Source organism: Cololabis saira, chromosome 6 (genome assembly GCF_033807715.1).
Source record: "Cololabis saira isolate AMF1-May2022 chromosome 6, fColSai1.1, whole genome shotgun sequence".
NCBI lineage: Eukaryota > Metazoa > Chordata > Actinopteri > Beloniformes > Belonidae > Cololabis > Cololabis saira.
The window spans coordinates 4,775,716-4,796,336 of record NC_084592.1 but is presented as its reverse complement, the minus strand read 5'-3'; the positions used below and the strand labels follow the sequence as shown (position 1 = coordinate 4,796,336).

At 42.4% G+C, this 20,621-nt stretch overlaps 1 protein-coding gene across 1 annotated transcript; it reads left to right on the top strand.

The window, feature by feature from the left end:
• Window positions 1-1,444: 1,444 nt before the first annotated feature.
• Window positions 1,445-3,969, top strand: olig2 (oligodendrocyte lineage transcription factor 2). The gene is made up of 2 exons (XM_061724339.1): window positions 1,445-1,526; window positions 2,124-3,969. The coding sequence occupies exon 2, from the start codon at window positions 2,146-2,148 to the stop codon at window positions 2,992-2,994; it is 849 nt and encodes a 282-aa protein (XP_061580323.1). The 5' UTR covers window positions 1,445-1,526; window positions 2,124-2,145; the 3' UTR covers window positions 2,995-3,969.
• The last annotated feature ends 16,652 nt before the right edge of the window (window positions 3,970-20,621 follow it).

The window sequence follows — 20,621 nt, the reverse complement described above, 5'->3', positions numbered from 1 at the left end:
ACCATGGCAACGAAAAAAAATCTAATTAGGAAGACGTCGAACTTCAGAAGAAGCAAAAAAAAAAAAAAAATGGAATAAGTGATTGTAAAAAAAAAGAAAGAAAAAAATATCAATTCATTAATATTTAGTTTATTTCTGGGCGTTATGTTTTATTACTCTTTTTTTTTGGCACTAACTTAATTATGCTCTGCACTGCTTTACCAGTCCTCCCCACCCCTGTCACAAATTCAAACTCCACTTAGGTTTGTACATTTTAGGCCTTTCTTTAGTCTTAAATTCACATGCAGCCACATTGGGAATTATGCTTTGTTTTACATTTTATTCCCTATATGGCACAATAACCAGACTGTGAGGACAGGCTCTTCCCACCTATATAAGTCTTATGAAAATAGATCAACTTGTCCAGGCAATTAGCGCTGATTGCGTCCGAATGCGGCTCCTCTGCGGAACAATGGTGCTGTCAGATGGAGTTAGGACGGACGGGTGTGCGGCGGGGCCTCCTGGCGGGCCGGCCGGCCGGGCTGCAGCAGCAGCAGGCCGGCAGCAGCACACCAGCGGGCCGCGGCTATCGCTCACCCACACTAATTGAAATATTGAGGATCATAACCGTTAAAGACAATTTTTACACACTTCATTAATTGACGTTAAAGATGCTGCTTCCACAGCAGCTGCTGGGCTGCAGGCGGGTAAAAACGGAAAACAGCACATTAACCTCAACACTGCAATCTGGAAACATATTGCGCGGCTTAATAGGCTTCGACCGGTTTATTCTAGGAAGACGGGGACATGATGCAAGAGGTTCTGTGGTACTACATTTAAATAAAAAAACACACACACACACACACACACATATATACATATATATATATATCTATATATATATATATATATATATATATATATATATATATATATATATATATATATATATATATATATATATATATATATATATATATATATATATATATATATATATATATACATATATATATCTAAATCTCTGTTTAGAATTTTTTTTCTTTTAAACGGATAAGTTACTGAATTAAAAAAAAAGTAAATTATATATATATATATATATATATATATATATATATATATATATATATATATATATATAAATACAATATATATAAATATATAAATACAATATATATAAATATAATATATATAAATAAATCAATTCACACACAGGCCAGCATTTTCTCAAGCAGAGGCCATACGAGGGAGTCTGTCTTCTTATTTCCAGATTTCACTTACTAGTGCTGTGTTGGTAATTACAGCAGGTTGCGGACCCCCCCTCTCTCCTCCCGCCTCCCCGTCTCCCTCTGATTGGTCGCGGGGCCCCCAGCCCGGACAGAGCCTCCGTTGTCTTGGTGACCCGGCCTCTCCCCCAGCCCGCTATAAAAGCGCGCGGCCGCGCGCGGGCGTGCCAAATGGGCTGTCAGACGCGAGCGGGAGTGACGAGGACAAGCAAGTGGATTTGACTTTATAGGATTTCTCATCATCGTGCGTGGAAGAACTTGGTAGGTGTATTATTATTATTATTATTATCATTATTACTATTATTATTATTATAGTTGTTGTTATTTTGTGGGGATGCATGCCAAAGATTTTTAGTCATTTCCAGGAAAGTTATAAAAAAAACATTTTTTAGGGTATATAGTGAATTTGTCAAACTCCTGCACAGAGGCAAGGCAAGTTTATTTGTGTAGCACAATTCAACACAAGGTAATTCAAAGTGCTTTACATCAAAATCAAAAGCGGCAAGACACAATTAAACAGTAAATAACAAATACAATTAAATAAAATAATAAGAAAATAGCTAGAAGCTCTATAGTCTCACCTCGTGTTTAGCCTGCAGAGACTTTTACCGGTGATGTGGATAGATGGAATCAGTCACTCAAGCTGCTCAAGGTTTCTTCCCTCCTAAAGAGGAGTTTTTCTTACCACTATTTGGTTTAAGGCTTTTGTCCCACTATAGGGACTTTTTACCTGCCATTGTTTATGTAATAATTGCTCGGGGATTCATGTGCTGGGTCTCTGGAAAGATCCTAAAGACAACTATATAAATACAATTGAATTGAATTGCATCAACTGATTTGCTGTCTCCTGTATTCCAGAGAGAAAGGAAGCCCCGGCACCATGGACTCCGATACCAGCCGCGTGTCCAGCAGACCGTCCTCCCCGGAGGTGGACGACATCTTCATGGCCACCCTGAAGAAGTCCGTGCACGGCTTCTCCGGGGCGGTGTCGTCGACGCAGAGCGACCCGGCGGACCTGGCCGGCCTGGCCTCGCTGCGCGGCCTGTCGGAGGAGGAGGCGCTGCTGCGTCTGGCCAAGAAGGACCGCAAGCTGCTGTCCGAGAACGAGCTGCAGTCCATCCGCCTGAAGATCAACAGCCGCGAGAGGAAGAGGATGCACGACCTGAACGTGGCCATGGACGGCCTGCGGGAGGTCATGCCCTACGCGCACGGCCCCTCCGTGCGTAAACTCTCCAAAATCGCCACCTTGCTGCTGGCGAGGAACTACATCCTGATGCTGAGCAACTCCCTGGAGGAGATGAAGCGGCTGGTCAGCGAGATCTACGGCAGCAGCGGCCACCACGCCGGCTTCCACCCGTCCGCCTGCGGCACCATGACGCACGCCGGGGCCGTGCCGGTGCCGGGGCACCCGGGCGCGGGGGCGCACCCGGCGCACCCCGGGGTGCACCACCCGCTGCTGCCGCCGGCCGTGTCCGTGTCCAGCGCGTCCCTGTCCTCCGCCCCGGGGATCTCCGCCGTGACGTCGGTCCGGCCCCACCACGGACTGCTGAAGGCGCCGGGCCCCGCGGGGCCCCTGGGCGCGGGGCCCCTGGGCGCCGGGTTCCAGCACTGGGGGGCCGTGGGCGCCGCCGGCATGCCGTGCCCGTGCAGCATGTGCCAGGTGCCCCCCCCGCATGTGTCGGGCATGAGCTCCGTGGCCATGCCCAGGCTGACCAGCGACTCCAAATGACTCCCCAAATGACGGAACTTTGTCAGGGATTATTTGTACAGACTCCACCGTGACGCGTTTATTTATCTTTGTTTTGCTGAATCCGTTGCGTCAGCGGAGAAAAGTGAAAAGAACCAATGCATTGTTTTTTTTTTCCTTACTGGACTCTCAAAGTTTTGCAACTAACTTAGTGTTACATGGTAATTAACCTCTGTTGTAAAACGTGTTCCTTCACTGAGCTCATAAAGCTGCAGCGCTGCAGCTTATTACTGGAAATGCAGACATCTGCACCAAGTCTTGCTGCAGATGTCTGCATTTCCAGTAATAAGCAGATGTTGTTTAGTTGTTTTCTCGATTCTTCTGGAAAAAGATGGAAAGGTTTCCGACCAATTTAGAGTGTAAATATGTAGATGCATTTTTTTCTGTTTGAATAGTCGGAGATATTATATATTAGAGTCTTGGTAATGTGTGGGACGACTCCCCTCATCACATGTTGCACCTGCTTCCGCCTTCATTCATTCACTCTGCCTTTTCTTTTAAATTCTTTTCTGCTATTTTCTTCCACATTAGATTGTCATTCACTGCCTGACGCAAACAATGACCACTTCTTTATTTTTTTAATAAAAAAAAGAAAATATTTATTTACTTATTTGAAATTTCAAAATGAATCTCTGGTAATGTTGGGGTTTAAAATGTAAAATAAAAGTAAATAATTCAAAAGGGCCAACAGTTTGTTGTGTGATTTTTTCTTCTTTTTCTTTTATTTGTTTTGTAAAATGAAAATGGAAATATATGACAAACCACTTTGGAAAAGACAGCTCATCAACAGCTTGGAAGACCAGGGATCCAGCTCCAATCAAGCCTTAGCAACGGGTTTATAGAATAAATGAACACATTTAAGCTGAAAAGTTAACAGATTTTATGCTTTAAAACAAGTCTTACATGTATTTTTATTGCATGTAAGTAAACAGAAGAACACAGTCAGTCTCTTTTTAATTAGGGCACAGCATTGGTTAACAATATGGTTTCATTAAAATTAATTTAAACTCAACTATAACTATCCTTTGCTTTAGGAAAGTTCACTATTATTTATTCTAAGTTTTATAAGCAAAATTGCTTGTATATCATAAAAAATCTCCCAATCACTATTGCAACTTTCAATTAGACAAGTGATAACAGTAATAATAAGAAATATTGTCACATTTGTACATATTATTTCAATTTTGAAGATTTAAATCAAATCATTAGTCCTTAATAACATCAATTTAATTAAATCAGAAACTTCTATCGTCTTAAAAAAGTTGGATACAAATCACACACATTTTATAAAACTTATATACACTCCTCAAAATCAACCCAAACTATAATTTCTTTCATCATTTCATCATGTCTTGTGTTTATAAGCAGCCCAGCGACAGCTCTGTTGGCAGAGAGGGGCAGGAACGGGCGCAGGCCCCTGTACTTTGGGGAAATGAAGCAGCTGCAAAGCAGATTGTGTATGCTGTCGCAATATTTTCAAAAAGGCTTTTGAAGCTGAAACGATATGAACTAAATCTCTGAATATTCATGCATGCATTTGTTTATACATCTCATTACTGGCATTGAATTATTCAAAGTCCTTTAGTGTTTTGTAGGACGTTTCCGAGAGGAAGAGGTCATTTGGTGAACCTGATTCCAACTTTTCAATGACTATATATGTATTTTTTACAAACAGTTTCTTATAGTTTTCTTATTTTCACAGGATTAATATATTAGATATTAACATAATTTGTCATTTGAGAGGATTCCAGCACATCTTAGGATCTGATTTCTCTTTTAAAGCACACACATATTATGAAAAGAAGGCAAACAAACATTTAGCATCCAAATAAAATTGGGTATGAATACAGAAATGACAAAATTGTCTTTTTTTTATGTTTATGATACAGACTTGTGTAGCAATGGGGACTGAGAGAGAAAGAGAAAGAGAGGTGTTTAAAGAAAAGTCAGAGGTAAGACAGGCTTTCCTCAGATTCAAGATTTCAAAGACTCAAAGATTTTCATTTGTCACATGCTCAGAAGACGGGTGGTGAAATGCAATGTACAAACCAACACAAACAGCTATCTATCAAATAGGAATAAAATAAAATAAAATGAATAAAAAAACAAAGCGAGAAGTGCAAAATGAAAGGTTAAAGGTAAGAACAATGTATAAAGAGCAAGTGGTATTTGAAAGGAATATATGTGCACAGTTATGTGCAGCCTGCAATGTGTGTGATAAAGTGCTTGTGCAGACAAGCTGACAGGTGGTCTCATACAGCAAAAAATGACCTGCAGTTCTGCAGATCTGGGAGGGTTCAGTCCCCCCCCCGAAACAATCTGAAGGCCTCACCAATAACGAGCGGTGAATTAGAGCAGAGCAATGAAATAAGACTGGAATAAGATTCCATTATCTAAAATCAATGACTTCTGTTTATCACAAGGTTTACTTGCAAGCCAAACCTGATATTAGCAAAGAAAAAAAAAACACTTTAAGAGCACATAAAGAATAAGGTGCAACATTAACTGTCATGGAATCACAATATCTTCACAATGTCTTTCTTTCTCAATGCAGAATATCAGTAATGGCAAAGCATTATACACTCGCTTACCACTTCACCACTAGTATGCCTAATAAAGTGGCCTATATTTTTAATATTTATCTCCTCCCCTCCCCCAAAGACTCAATAATTTAGTTTGAACTTAAAAAATATCCTATTAAAAACGCATAAAGTCTTAATTAGATAACAAATCCCACGCTATAATGCCTATGGACGATAACAAAGAGGTGAAGCGGTTCTCCAGAACCGCCTCACAACCTGGTCATTGTTCCTCCGTGTCTGTCATCACTTCCATGTTCAATGTCTCGCTACATAAACACATGCAGTAAATGTTTGATTTTGTGGATTTGAGCACAAATATTTTTATGGAGGTAGGAATCAGCAAACATCCATGCAATAAGCGATACACGGACACCCATAGCAGGAAAAAGGTTTCCACTGCCCTTGATAATTAGGGCCCGAGCACTGACAGTGAAAGCCCTATTGTATCTGTAGGAATTTTATAATTTTTTTTCTCGTTTTTTTCCTTGTTTTTATTTTTATTTTTCGGACGAAATGAGGGCGTTTTCTTCCCCCTAAACGTGCCCGAAAAGTCACCACATTTTGCACCAAGCCAGGCCTGGTGAAAAATGTGATATTTAATGGTTTGCATTAATGGGCGTGGCCTAATGGCTCAACAGCGCCCCCTAGAAAACTTTGTGTCTCAAGCCCCACAATACGGTTTGACTTACATGCACGAAAATCGCTACACACCTGTATCATGTCGCAACTTAAAGAAAAGTCTCTTGGCGCCATGGCCGAAACCGAACAGGAAGTCGGCCATTTTGACTTAATCGTGTAATTTTGGTGCAATTTATGCCATTTCTTCGGCTGTTAATGCGTCCCGAACCGTAACGTGCACCCAGGTGTGTTATACATGAAAATGTGCGTCTCAATCCTGCGACGACGCGCATTACTTTTCTCAGTCAAAAGCGTTACCGTGGCGACGATAGATGCCAAAAAGCGCGTTCCCCCTTCATCTGATTGGTCCATATTTGATAGTTCCTACTTTCTGCCATAACTTTTGAATGGTTTGACATAAAGACTCGTATGGGGTGTCATCGGACTCGGTTTTGAGTCCTGAACATAATTGGTGCAAATTAGCCCGCCCCCGCCCCTTCTTCTGATTGGTCGATATGTGATAGTTCCTACTTTCTGCCATAACTTTTGAATGGTTTGACATAAAGAGTCGTGGGTGGTGTCATCAGACTTGGTATTGAGTCCTTGACCTTCATTGGCCGGAATTAGTTATGATGATAAGTTGAGTTTTATGTGAACAGCAAAGGCACTTTTTATAGTATTATTGACCTAGGAATGTGGGGGGAACCCGGGGGGGGCGGTGGCCATGAGTGCGAGGGCCTGTTCGTTTCTACTTTCATTTCATTTAAGAACGTCTTGGATATAGGGTTTATATACATGGACAAGGAAAGAATTGATAAATAGAGCTAAATAGAACTACATTTTGTAACAGCATCTTTACATCCACCTAAAAAGATCAGTTAGACAACTGCAGCTCATCCAGAACTCTGCTGCTCCAGTCCTCACTAGGACCAGAAAAGTAGACACATCAGTCCACATCAGTCCACATCAGTCCAGCTCTGAGCTCTTTACACCGGCTGTCTGTCCGTCAGAGGACATACTTTAAAGTTCTGGTGCTGGTCTATAAAGCTCTGAATGGTCCAGGACCAGAACACATCAGGGTCTCCTGACCCAGTATGAACCTTCAGACCCCTCAGCTCATCTGGATCTGGTTTTTATCAGTTCTCAGAGTCAGAACCAGACATGGAGAAGCTGCATTCAGCTTCTATGCTCCACATGCCTGGAACAAACTCCCAGAAGCCTCAGATCAGATGAAACACTCAGTTTATTTAAGTCCAGGTTGAAGACACACCTGTTCTCAGCTGCATCTGATTTAAGCTCCAAATCTGAACTGTTTTACTTTTTAAGCTTGTGTTGCACAACTTGATCATATTTTAACTACTGATTCATATCTATTGTTCTTTTGTGTTGCTATCTTTTTATTTAAATTTTAAATCATGGTAAATCATGGTTTTATTTTCTACTATGCAATTATGTTAGGTTTGCAGCAGATATATAAACATTCAGCACACGTTCATCACATAGCCACATTCAGACCAACCCAATATTATATATTATATATTTCTCGCTAGAAATGTAATCAAAACGCATTTTTATGCAGAAACTAACTCAAAATATTGATTTCATTCACTAAAAAATTAGAAATGTCCACCTTTTTTTTTTTGGTGTCACGGCCAGAATCTTGAAAGTCAAGTGACTTGGACGCAAAACTAATAGGCAGAAAAAATGTAACAATGTAACAATGTAACAATTCAAGGGCTATTATTGTAACACCTCTACGTTCTAGCACTTTGGACCAACGTAGGCAGGGTACGTTTTTATGTGAGACTGGGTGGTTCAGACATAAAAACATACATGATACGAGCAGAGAAAAACTACATCAGATGCACCAAGCTCACAGCCCACAGAACACAAAGGAGGGAGAAGCAATTAAAAGGCAGACTACCGATCAGCATAAAGTATGGCGGCCGACAAGGGCCAAACGCACTGCAACGGCCTAATGCGTCTCAGTTCAGGAAAACGGCTTCAAGTACAGAAACGATTCAAATTCACAAACTCAAAACGAGGTACAAAAAGAGGAACGTGGTGCAAATGAAAAAACTTGCTGCAAAAAACAAAGACAAATGCAGCATCATCAAACGCTGCAAATAGAGAAACGATGCAAAGCACAAAACCATATAAAACAAGAAACCTTCTTCAAAAGAAAAACGCTTCATAACCGGTCACTACAACAGGAAGTGCTCCAAACCTGCAGGGGGCGCTCTCAGCGTAACAGCTCAATGGACAGACACACGGGATGTAAAGAGAGACCGAACAGCTGACTGTTACGTTAAAATATAATAAAAAAACGTCTCGTAATGTGCAGCGTTGTACAGTGATATAAACCACATTATATCACATTACCGTTCCCGCTGTATGTTTAAACCATGGACGTAAACCAGCCCCCCGGTCTCGCACTCAGAAGGCACGCCGATTTCTCCCAGTGTCCAGCCGCGGTACTGCAACAAAAAATCCCATGGGGCCCAGAAAGCTTTTTTCCCATAGACAGCAATAGTAAAAGAGAAGCCTCTAAAACTGTTCACAGGAACCTCCAGCTGTAATCACCGGCAATTACTAATCTTTGTATTCTATATTTTTAAGTCAGTGACTTTATATCCGTCAAAAATGTTTTATAACGGCCAGAAAAGTCAAAGAAAAGTCTCTTTCTGGGCGTGACGTCACGGCTGACGTCACAGCCGTGTCCGTGCATTCCCCGGATGTATTATATTAATATATATTATGTAATTATATTATATTAATACATTAATCATATATGTAATACTATACATGTAATAATATACATTAATTAATATATATTATTTTAATACATATTATATTAATATTCGCGTCATTGCCCCGGGGCATGATGGGAGGCCCCAGAGCATCATGGGAGGTGACTCAACTGCGCATGCTCTATGGGCCCGTTAACGCGGAAGTAAACCCGGAAGTACGGAACTTTTTTCGGCTTATGCGCTAGGTGAGCAACTTACATTGAAATGAATGGACGGCCATTTTCGGTATTCTATCCAGTAATATTATAGATCCATGGATGTAAACACTGTGGTTCAGTCAGCTGTTTGGTCTCTCTCTACATCCCGTGTGTCTGTCCATTGAGCTGTTACGCCGAGAGCGCCCCCTGCAGGTTTGTAACCGGTTATGAAGCGTTTTTCTTTTGAAGATGGTTTCTTGTTTTATATCGTTTTGTGCTTTGCATCGTTTCTCTATTTGCAGCGTTTGATGATGCTGCATTTGTCTTTGTTTTCTGCAGCAAGTTTTTTAATTTGCAGCACGTTCCTCTTTTTGTACCTCGTTTTGAGTTTGTGAATTTGAATCGTTTCTGTACTTGAAGCCGTTTTCCTTAACTGAGACGCATCAGGCCGTTGCAGTGCGTTTGGCCCTTGTCGGCCACCGTAATAAATAGTATATTATAGTATTAATAAACCTGCATTGCCTCCAGACGGTTAGGGGTTAAGCACTTTACCAGTCATGAGTCATGAGTTGTGTCATATGGCAGATCCTGGGAGACAACAGCAGCCCTTGGGATAAGCTCAAATACATCAGTGTATCGTGACACACGTATGGGGGATGTGGATAAACAAACCTCTTCCATGTTCCTGGGCTGACTGAAGGCAGGACTGAAGGCAGGACCAGCATCTCTCAGCCCGGCCTGAACACTGGGGCTAAAAGCAGCTGGGATCCGCATCCCTGTGACCGGATTTGAATAAACAGCTCCTTATCCACCGTTGGTGGCAGGCTGATTTATCCGGCGGTGGAGAGAGTCTGAGGTTCTGCTTCTGTGACAGTTTAAATATTCATAACTTTGGACAGAAGGGGAGCCATCAGTCTTACACTGTTGTAACTGGATTTAAACCTTCCCGAAAACACTGCACAGATGTACACCCTTTTCAGCTCCGTGCATCATGTTGTGTTAGCTGAAGGGATTAAAGATTGCTGGGATGCATCAAAGGTGGCGGGATAACAGAAAGAGAAACAGACTCTATGATGGAGAAAGGAAAGAATAAGAGAGAGAAGATAAACAAACAGAGAGCCGTGAGAGACAAAGGCTGGATTTAACTGTGACAAGGGAATAGATGGAGCTTTAAGGTGGATATGAGACCTCGGAGGTCACTCTTTCCCATGATGCTGGAGTTTACTGCAGCTTCATCTGCTTACTCTGAATCGGCAGTGAGACTGATGGACTGTAAAACACAAAGACACTCGGGGAGATAAACAACAAGTGGCTGTTTACCTAATCATTTACATATCTTTCTATGCCCCAGAACGCTTGAATGGCTTACTTGTGTCAACGTAGCAGGCGGTGGGAGGATGGGGGGGTTTGGGGGGGAGTTACCTACATGGTGGCATGCATTCAACAAGCTTTATCCACATTAGGCCTGGATAACAGAAATGAAAGCTTCACTGGAGAAGTTTATTTCTAATCAACTGATCAGCAGATAATTCTGGTCAGATATGGAAAGCTTTACCTGTGCTAAATTGGGTATCAATATCCAGTTTCAAGCATTTTGATGTCTTGTTAGGTATTGAATGGATTATAAAATAGTATACAGTATGTTTTATGTGGCTGTACGCTAACGTGTTCTTTTGTGTTCTGCTGCAAACTTTGCTGTTCTCTATTGTTTAAAGGGGACCCATTATGGCATCTAATCCCTATTTTAAACAGGCCTTGAATGTCTTAAAAACAAGCTTTTGATTGTTTTTGCTAAATAAATTAGAAATTCAGCCTCTGTTTTAGTATTATCTATGCAGGATTCTGAGTGGGCGGGGCTATGATAATGAGGCTCTGTGCTGATTGGCTGCCTGAATGACGCGATATTCCGGCCGGCGGAGTTACCGTGTACCTAACACCGTGTCATAACTGCATGCGATGCGAGCGTCAGCGACAAAATCCATTCTATTGTATTATTTTCTATTGGACTGTCCTAACTGGCCGCAGCGACGCAGTGCGGCGCGCTGTTTTGAGCTGAACATTTGTCGGACGCCCTGCTTCTATTTTCTTCCTGTCGCTCGCGTTGAAAGCCGGTTGAAAGCGCTGTAGGAAACAGTCATGATGAGGAACGGCTGATCCAGTTAGTTGAAATGAGAAGTTATCTCTATGATTCCTCCTCATTTCACTACAAAAACCTCAATAAAGTGGCAGCTGCTGGAGGGAGATGGACAGAGAGTACGATGTCACGCAGTGCAACACGATAGTCGGACGCTCACATGCAGTTACACGGTTTTATAGTTGTGGGGGTGGTTTGTATTTTGGTTACGTAACGAAAATGCACCGAATCTTATTGGCTCGTAGATCCACATCACACTGGACGGCTTATCCGGGCGGCTGTACAGACTCTGCAGAATTTGGTAGCTTTCCTCCTTCTCTGAGTTGGCAGGCTGAGGGGAGACCACTTTATATATGTTAAAGAAAGAGAAAACCTGCTAGATCCCCTTTAAATTGCGTTTTTTGTATTTTGATTGTTGTACGGCGACCTTGAGTGCCATGACAAATGCCCAACAAATGATATTATTATTAAAAATGTGAGCATTTCCATAAAAGCAGAAAAATTCCTGGTCTTGAGGCAACATCCTTTTACAGTGAGAAAGCTTATTCATACACGGAAATAATTCAAGCGAGTTCCCATTTTCTGGGTCTCTGGAAAGCGCCTAGAGACAACTTCTGTTGTAATAGACGCTATAAAAATAAAATTGAATTGAATTGAATTCTCCCTCTTCTCAGATGTGGATGCCCCGGCACGTTTATCCCAAGATGCTGCAAGATTGAACTTCACAAGATGATGCAGTTTTCAGAGAAATTGCAAAGAGCCAAAGAGTTGTATGTACGACTAGGGCTGGGTATTTTCAAATGTCAAGAATCGATTTGATTCCGATTCTTAAGATTCAGAATCGATTATCAGGATTTGATTCGATCCGATTCGATTCGATCCGATATTGATTTGGGTTAGTGTTATTAAAAAAAAAATGTTTTATCTGTTGCTTGAATTATATGACTGTAAAATAACTAGTGAAATAATAATTTCACAATAATTATTGTGAAATAACTAAGGAATAAATAACTCAAATAGGCCTTTCAATATCCATTTAAAGTGCAGAAAAAGAATGAAATTGCCACAGCTCATGCAGTAAGAAACCAAACAAGCCATATTCATTGTTTGATAGTTTCACACCACGCGCATGTGTGAATTAAATGACGTGACTACCGGGATTAAAGATCACCGGGCGAAAATTATAAAAAAAAAAAAATCGATCTTCAGACATACGAATCGATTTTTAGGATTTAAAATGAAAATCGATTTAAAATCAGAAAATCGATTTTTTCAACACAAGCCTATGTATGACGCCACCAACCTCCGTCTGCATGCTCAAAGCTGACATTTCAGACGGAGGAGCATTCTTAAAGTCCATGAGTTCAGGCTCAATTTTGCCATTCCTTTACACACGTTCTTTTTGTTTGTGTGCTGAAGAAATGATGGCACAATAATCAACTATGTTTTGCTCACAGTTGCATGTCATTTCCCACATGTGTTTGGTTAATAAAACATAGTTTATGAGGTCAATCTGCCGACTGTGTTGCTGTAAATCCTTAAGTGTGTGACACCCTTCAAAATTTGAAGAAGAAAATGACCTAAAGACTCCTGATTAGAAAATCCTAATGGAGCAGCTATGGGACCACGCTGAAAATCATTGAGTCTATAACCAGCTTGGGGAGTACAAAGTTGTATCTTAACAAATCATAAGACTTCTTGAATAAGGTCCTTTGAAAAGACGGGCTGATATACAGATGTTTGACTTTACCGTGCCTCGGTATACCGCTCCTCCAAGTGGATGGACGTCCAACTAAAAGGGCCAATAATGTTGCAACGTTTGTATAGTGCGCCTACTTTGCATATCGCACCATTTTTAATGCTTATTTATTGGTACTGCGTGATTATAGTTCTTACATAATGTAGACAAGACTTAGTTAGGTAAAGCCTGTGATTAGATGCTTAGTACACAGAGGATGACACTGTTCAAATAACAGAATTTGATTAAGATGATGCCGTTTCCTTTGAGTCAACACCCCCACACACTTGTGCATACTAGAGGCAAAAAAATCCAAACTGCTGTAACTCAGGAGCATTCACAAATATATTAGGACATTCACAAAACTCTGGTGCTACTTAATAAGCCATGAGAGGTGCTTGTGAGGGAGTTGGTGGGTTGCTGATAAGCTACGAAGAGCAGCAGATAAACTCTTCCACTGGCTGGATAGTAAAAGCCCAGAGGGACAAAGAGAGAAAGGAGAAGGGGAGAGAGAAAAGGAAAAGGAAAGAAACAAAGCAAGAGAGCAGAAGATCCATTGAGTGTGTTTTTTGTGGCTTAAGAATCGTCCCCAGTGGCTTTGAAAGGAGGGATAATCCTGTCAAGTAAGCAGACCTTTGGATATTCATGACCGGCCGAGCGGCTCTGCGGACTGAAGGAGGACACAGTTAGGATGGGATTAGACATCAAAGTGAATGTGAGGACCACAGGACTGGGACATGAATCAGCACCGCAGGTCTCACTGGGGAGTGATGGGGCCAGCAGGTCCTGGGTGTCTGCTGGGCAGACAGCACCTTCAAGACTTCAGGATGAGGACCTTCTAAACAGCATTCTAGAGACTGACATGATGTGGTGTGGACACCTGTTACCAGTCACAATCTGAGGAACATATACTCACCAATCAGGTTCAGGCCCCGTTTACACATAGCCGGGTATTTACAAAAACGGATATTTCCCCCTCTACGTTTTGAAAAATTCCATCGTTTACACGAGATCTTTTTCAAAATCTCTTCGTTTACACGAATCCGCATAACTACGCTGTTAACGTCATGCCAGCCAATCAGAATCCTGGAAAAAACATCAACAAATGACACGTGTAACTTCCAGTTAAGGCTGATTTATGGTTCCGCGTTACACCAACGCAGAGCCTACGGCGTAGGGTACGCGGCGACGCACAGCGTACGGCGCGCATCGCCGTGTACCCTACGCCCTACGCTCTGCGTCGATTTAACGCGGGACCATAATTCAGGCTTTACTTCCAAGACGGAACAAGTCTTTCGTTTGGAGTGACAGAGAAGTGGAGTTACTTTTAAGTGTGACTTTAGAATATAAAACAGGTAAAATGCAAGAAAATATTGACGGTGGCCAAACTAATTGTAAACACAGGTGTCACTCATGACGCTGGTGACGTTTCTGTTGCATAATGTGACGTTCTGAAGCCTAAATCTCCGTTTTCCTCTGTTTAGATGCAAACGTGAAAACGTGAGTTTTTGAAAATCTCCACTTTGGCCGGAGTTTTCAGAAATGATAGTTTTTGGAGACTTTGAGCTCCGTTTTCGTGTAAACGAACGGCCAAAACGCATGAAAACGCCTCAGTTTTTGCTCCGTGTAAACGGGGCCTCAGTGAGACAGCAAACCTCCCGGCAGAACCAGCTGAGCTGCTGAGGAGCAGCATTGGTCTGACATCATGGTCATGTGACTACGCTCTTGACTTATTTTCTACTTTTGGCCTGTACCTGATTCTTCTGAGGTGAATAATGGCGCTTTTGCACTAGTCCCGCCTCCGCCCGGCTCGGCTCGGTGCGGCCCCGTCTTGCACGTTTGCACTAGGGGGTGAGATGGGTAGAGCCGCTCCAAGCCGATACTATTTCTGTAACCATTCTGGCGAGGTTCTTTGCGGGCTGAGCCGGGACTATTTCTGACGTCACCACCCTTCGCGCCACTGATTGGTCGGGGGGCGGGGCCGTCATCAAACTACAGGCCCCTGATTGGTCGGGGGCGGGGCCGTCAAACGTTTGAATCAGGAAGCGGGAGTCAGCGCGAGAGCGACCCGCGGCTCGCGGCGATTTTATTATAAAGCGCAAAACGTCTGTTTGGTGATCCAACTCTGAGGTGCAGATGTTCATAAACCTGGTGGCTGTCGAGAAAAAATTAAAAAAGCGATGTAGACGGGCTGTTTTACTCTCAGCCGCTCGCGGCTCCAGCTGATTTCTGATCAGCGCCGACATGAACAAAGGTGCTGCGCAATCGAGTACGTCACAGCAGCTTCACCACAACCCCCCCACTTCTCCCCTGGCTGTGCGAAAACACACGTGTGGAGCCGTGAAAAGCCACGCCGCCGAGCCGAGCCGGGCTGAGCCGATACTAGTGGAAAAGTGCCAAATAGGTACAGAAAAAGTACCTACTCGGCCAGCCTTTACCCGTCTCGGCCCGTAGTGGAGAAGCGCAAGACGGGGGCGTGGCGAGTAGAAGCGCGCTGAGTAGGTACTAGTGGAAAAGCGCCATAAGCTGCTGAGTCGGCTGTATCTGACATCATCACACTACAGGCCACCGATTGGTCGGGGGGTTGGAGTCAGACGTCTGAGTCTTTTACAGTCCAGTTTCACTTCAATTAATGGGTAAATATGAGGTAATTATTTCTGTACTTAATGAGGAAGTACCAGGTAATATTATGGAAACAACACACGCTTTCTTTTACAGTCCAGTTTCACTTTAATTACTGAGTAAAAGCCAGGTAAAAATGTCTGTACTTATTGGGTAAATACTTAGGAAATAGAATTACTGGGCAAGTAACTACAAGGTAAGTACCTGCCAATAACCAGGTAAAACATGGTAACTATCAGGTTAATTACAAGGTCAATAGGGTCATTTACACCCCTCGGGGGTACATGCACCAATCCATTGATAATACATAAATCAATAATGAATGGGTAAATACCCGGTAGTTATCCATGAAATGTATAGTAAATACAAGGTAACTACATGGTCATTGAAGTGTAATTAGCTGGTAACTACCTCAAATATAGGTTATAATTTCCTGGTAGTTTAGAGAAAAATACTTTTTTACTACAAATAATTAATGTAATTTCAGAGTAATTACATGGTAAATTGACTTGTAGTTACCAATATTAAACTAGTAAATACCTGTAATTTCCCTAATAGTTCCCATCTAATGTCTTTGTAATTACCTAGTAATGTTTAGTTTAAACAACCAGGTATTTACCATGTTATTACATGGTAAATACACATAATTACATGGTACAAGAAAATACATAATAATTACCTGGTACTTACTGGGTAAATTACCCGGTAGTTACCATGTAATTACCTTGTAAATACAAGGTACTACTAGGTAATTACAGTAATTACCATGGTATTACCTGGTTATTACTGTACTGTAAAAGAAAGGGTTACCGGACCTGTTTGGTCATTTTTATTACCAGACTTTTCTTCTTCACTGTAGCCTCCTGCTCAGTATGGGGGATTGTAAAGAAAAACGTAAAATGTTAAAAACAAAGATGGGTACGGAAGAGTATTAGGGCCATGCAGGAGAAAAAATATTTGAGAGGGGAAGATTTTTTTTTATTATGCACTTCGAGAAAAAAGTCGAAATGTCGAGATCAATGTTGAAATACAATTTCAAGAATAAAGTTGAAATTTCGTGAATAAAGTCAACATTTCGTCTTTTTTCTCAGTTTTCTCCGATTTTTTTACTTGTAATGAGAAGATAAATCTTGTCCCACTGGCAGATTTTTCTACTTATTTCAAGTGAAAATTTACTTGAAACAGGTGAAAATTGTCAAATAACAATTTATTTTTCTGGTATTGACTCTTGTTTTAAGTGTAATGAGATATTTTGACTAAAAATTAGACATTTTAACTAGAAATAAGACAAATATTACTTGTAAGATTTTGAGTTTTTGTTGTGTGTGTTCTGCCTTCACGGCAGTCATGCCAACATGAGTTGCTTCACTAACTACACGCGTAATTTGTCAAGTTACTGAAGCCTGATATCACGTTGCGCTGCAACATATGTCCACCCTCCAAGTTGTTTCTTCCCCGGGGCTTTTAGAAATCAAATTAGCACCACACTCAGAGTGAGTGGCGACTGGTTCACAAGCACATTGAACAGAAGACAAAATGTAGACATTTTTCAAGAATTTCTTTACTTAATACAAGGACTCAAAGCCAGGCTGTGTCCTTGTCAGTGTCCCGGTGGAGGGGCAGCCGGGCAACATCTGTGCCGAGCCCCCGATCAGCGGCCGGATCAGAGCCGAGGCCCAACACAGGACAAGAGGGGCTGATTCAGTCCCATCTCTCAGTTCCTGGTGGGGATTTCAATGTGCAGGGAGTGAAGAGCAGCCACACAGTAGGAGGTGAATGAGATGAGGAGGAGGTTGTAAGGCAACAAGGAGACCGTCCCAGCACGGAGGGGGGAGGGGGGGGGCAGAGTGTGCAGAGTGTGCAGTGTGGGGTGTAAGCTGACAGATGTGTCCATCAATGCCTGAGAGAATCATCTTACATCCATTGCATCCATCTGCTGGCTTGCTTTGCCACAATTGAGTAAAATCAGAATAATGTGCATTGAAAAAAAGCATGACTTTGTTCACGACGTCCTGTGATGATGTGTCATTTTAATCGCTCAGAGAAAAAAAAGGCAAATCAAAATCCAATCAAATCGAACTTTACTTGTATAGCAGTTTTTATGCATAAAAATGCAGCACAAAGTGCTTTACATAAAAACAATACACAAACATAAAATGTATTAACTCACAATGGACCCCAGGAAGACTAGCTGACGTTTTGCGTCCGCTAATGGAGATCCAAAAAAATAACAAAACAATCAAAACAAACAGGAAAAAAGGGCAGATTAAACTTAACTGTTTAAAGGGTTAAATAGATTTGAAACACACAGTAATTAAGAGCAATAACACAAACCACTTGTTTTCCATGAACAAGGTTTTCAATGATTCAATGATCCGTGGAGTTTTTCACCCCTGGATTCCCGCTGGAGCAGATCCGAGTAATCAAAGCGACGACACCTTTCAGGCTGCTGGTCAGCTGGAAGACGTGATCCCTGCAGCATGTCCTGGTCCTGCCTCCCGGTGTCCCAGCTGGCCGAGCGCAAAGCGTGTTGGAGCGGAAGCATCCTGGGACCACCCCGGCCACCCCGGCCGGGCCGTGACCACATGTGCTGCGTTGTCTTGCTAATGGTTCCTCAAACATGAAGCTACCCGCTGATGTGAGGCAGTTCTTCACATCTATTCAGGTTCAATCATTGCTGGAAATCAGCTTGTCCAACTTATTGAAAAACAGACAAGTAGGAGTTCTCTCTGATCATGCAAAGACATTTTGTGTTTGTCACTGTCATTGAGCTGCTCACCATGTTCTATAGATGTTTTATTGAATCTATAATCTCTTTTAGCCTAGTGTCCTGGTTTGGCAACTTACCCTTAAAAAATAATAACTCTCTTAATCAGATTGTGAGGTGGCCAGTGAGCTAACTGGAGAGCCACAACTCAACTTCTCTCCTCTTTAATGGGCAGCTACAGAGACTACCTGAGTCCATCTCAGATGATACATCTCATCCACTACACTGGGAATTCCAGTATCTCCGTTCTGGCTGAAGGTTTAAAATGCCTTTGTGCAAAACTCAATTCAATTCCATTGTAGTTGTATAGCATCTAATACAGCAGAAGTTGTCTCTACGATATTTCCAGAGACCCAGCAGCACACAGCAGACATGTGGAAGCAGCAACAGGATGACCGGGGATGTGTGTGTGTGTGTGTGGGGGGGGGTATCAGTGGTGCCTGATAGCAGAACGCCCGCCCTCCAAATCTACATTTAGATACTCTAGTAACTACGAGTAAACCTGCACTCCGAGAACGGAGAGCTCTGCCAGGAACATAAGGCACTATCAGGTCTTGCAAATAATGCGGAGCTAAGCCGTTTTGGGCTTTATACGCAAGTAATACAATTTTAAATTGGATTCTGAATTTATAGCCAATTGAGCGACGCTAACACTGGAGAGACGCGGTCTCTCCTGCTGATTCCTGTCAGTACTCGTACTGTTGCATTCTGGATCAGCTGGAGCCTATTCAGCAAATTACTTGGACATCCTGCTAATAACACATTACAGTAATCCAGTCTAGAAGATACAAACGCATGAACTAGTTTAGATCACACTGCAAGAGGATTTTCCTAATCTTTGCAATATTACGGAGAGATGGAAAAATGCTATTTTACAAACCTGATTAACATATAGTTTAAACGACAAATCCTGACTTAAAGGTATAAATGTAGTTTTGTCCCCTCAGCTATTAAAGGGGACCTATTACGAAAAACATGTTTTTTCTTGTTTTAACATATATAAAGTGGTCTCCCCTCACCCTGCCAACACAGAAAAGATGATATCCCATGAAAATCTGCAAGGTCTGCTCCCCCCCGCCCGACCGAATCCCCCAGTGTCATTTGGTTTCTACGGGCCATTTAGATTTGTGCATTTTCTTTACGTAAGCAAAATGCAAACCACGCCCTCGGTCTCCTCCGCTGCTGAAACCACGCCCACAACCAGCTCAGCCGGCCGGGGCGTTCCGCCATTGTTCAGCAGCGGTGGCTGTTTGAACAGCGAGGGAGAGTAGAAATGAGGTTTTGCATCGACATTTACCCTCATAAAAGGATCAGTTCCCACAGCACGGACCCGGCAACTGCACACGAGTCAGCGGTAAGTTCCTTTTTTTTATGTGATTTATATTTGTTTGATCTTTGCATGGGCTAAGTATTTAGCTTAGCTCCGGAGCCCCGGCGCCGCATACGGACCGGACCGTCCCGGAGCCCCGGGTTCGGAGCTCCGAACCCGGGGGCTCCGGGGGAGCCGGCCCCCCGGTTCGGAGCTCCAAACCCGGAGCTCCGAGCCCGGAGATCCGAACCCGGGGCCTCGGGGCTCTATTAGTACCGTAATATATTTTTCTTCTGTGGTTTCAGATCTTTCAAGCACCTGGAGCTGTTCACATTCAGAAGACGCGCGGCCCTTCCTTGAGCCAGCAATAGTACATACATTTTATTTATATATTTTAACAATAAAGTTGCCATTTGTGAAAATTCAGTGTTGTGATTTCTTTACATGATTCATTTGTCTTGTAACATAAGAAGTGAAATGATGAGGAATTGGAGTAAATAACCGTGGTGTACCTGTTTAGAATTAAATTCAATCTTCCTGTGTGAATTAGTGTGAAGACGAGGTGACTAAAGGCTGATTTATGGTTCCGCGTTAAACCAACGCAGAGCCTACGGCGTAGGTACGCGGCGATTTAACGCCGAACCGTGGACACGCTTTGCTACGCAGCCGCTTCTCTTCTGCCCGGAGAGGCTTTGTTCCCTCCCCTGCTACACGTCATTCAAGCAGCCAATCAGCGCAGATCCTCATTATCATACCCCCCCCTTCCCTTAGAATGGAGCACAGAAAAAGGGGTTAGAAGCGGTAAAACTATAGACACGGCCCACAGGCTGAATTTCTGATTTATGTAGAAAAAACAAGCTTTGGATTGTTTTTAAGACATTCAAGGCCTGTT

Excerpts from the sequence above, each read along its gene's own strand:
- olig2 (XM_061724339.1), top strand. The coding sequence starts at position 2,146 with ATGGACTCCGATACCAGCCGCGTGTCCAGCAGACCGTCCTCCCCGGAG.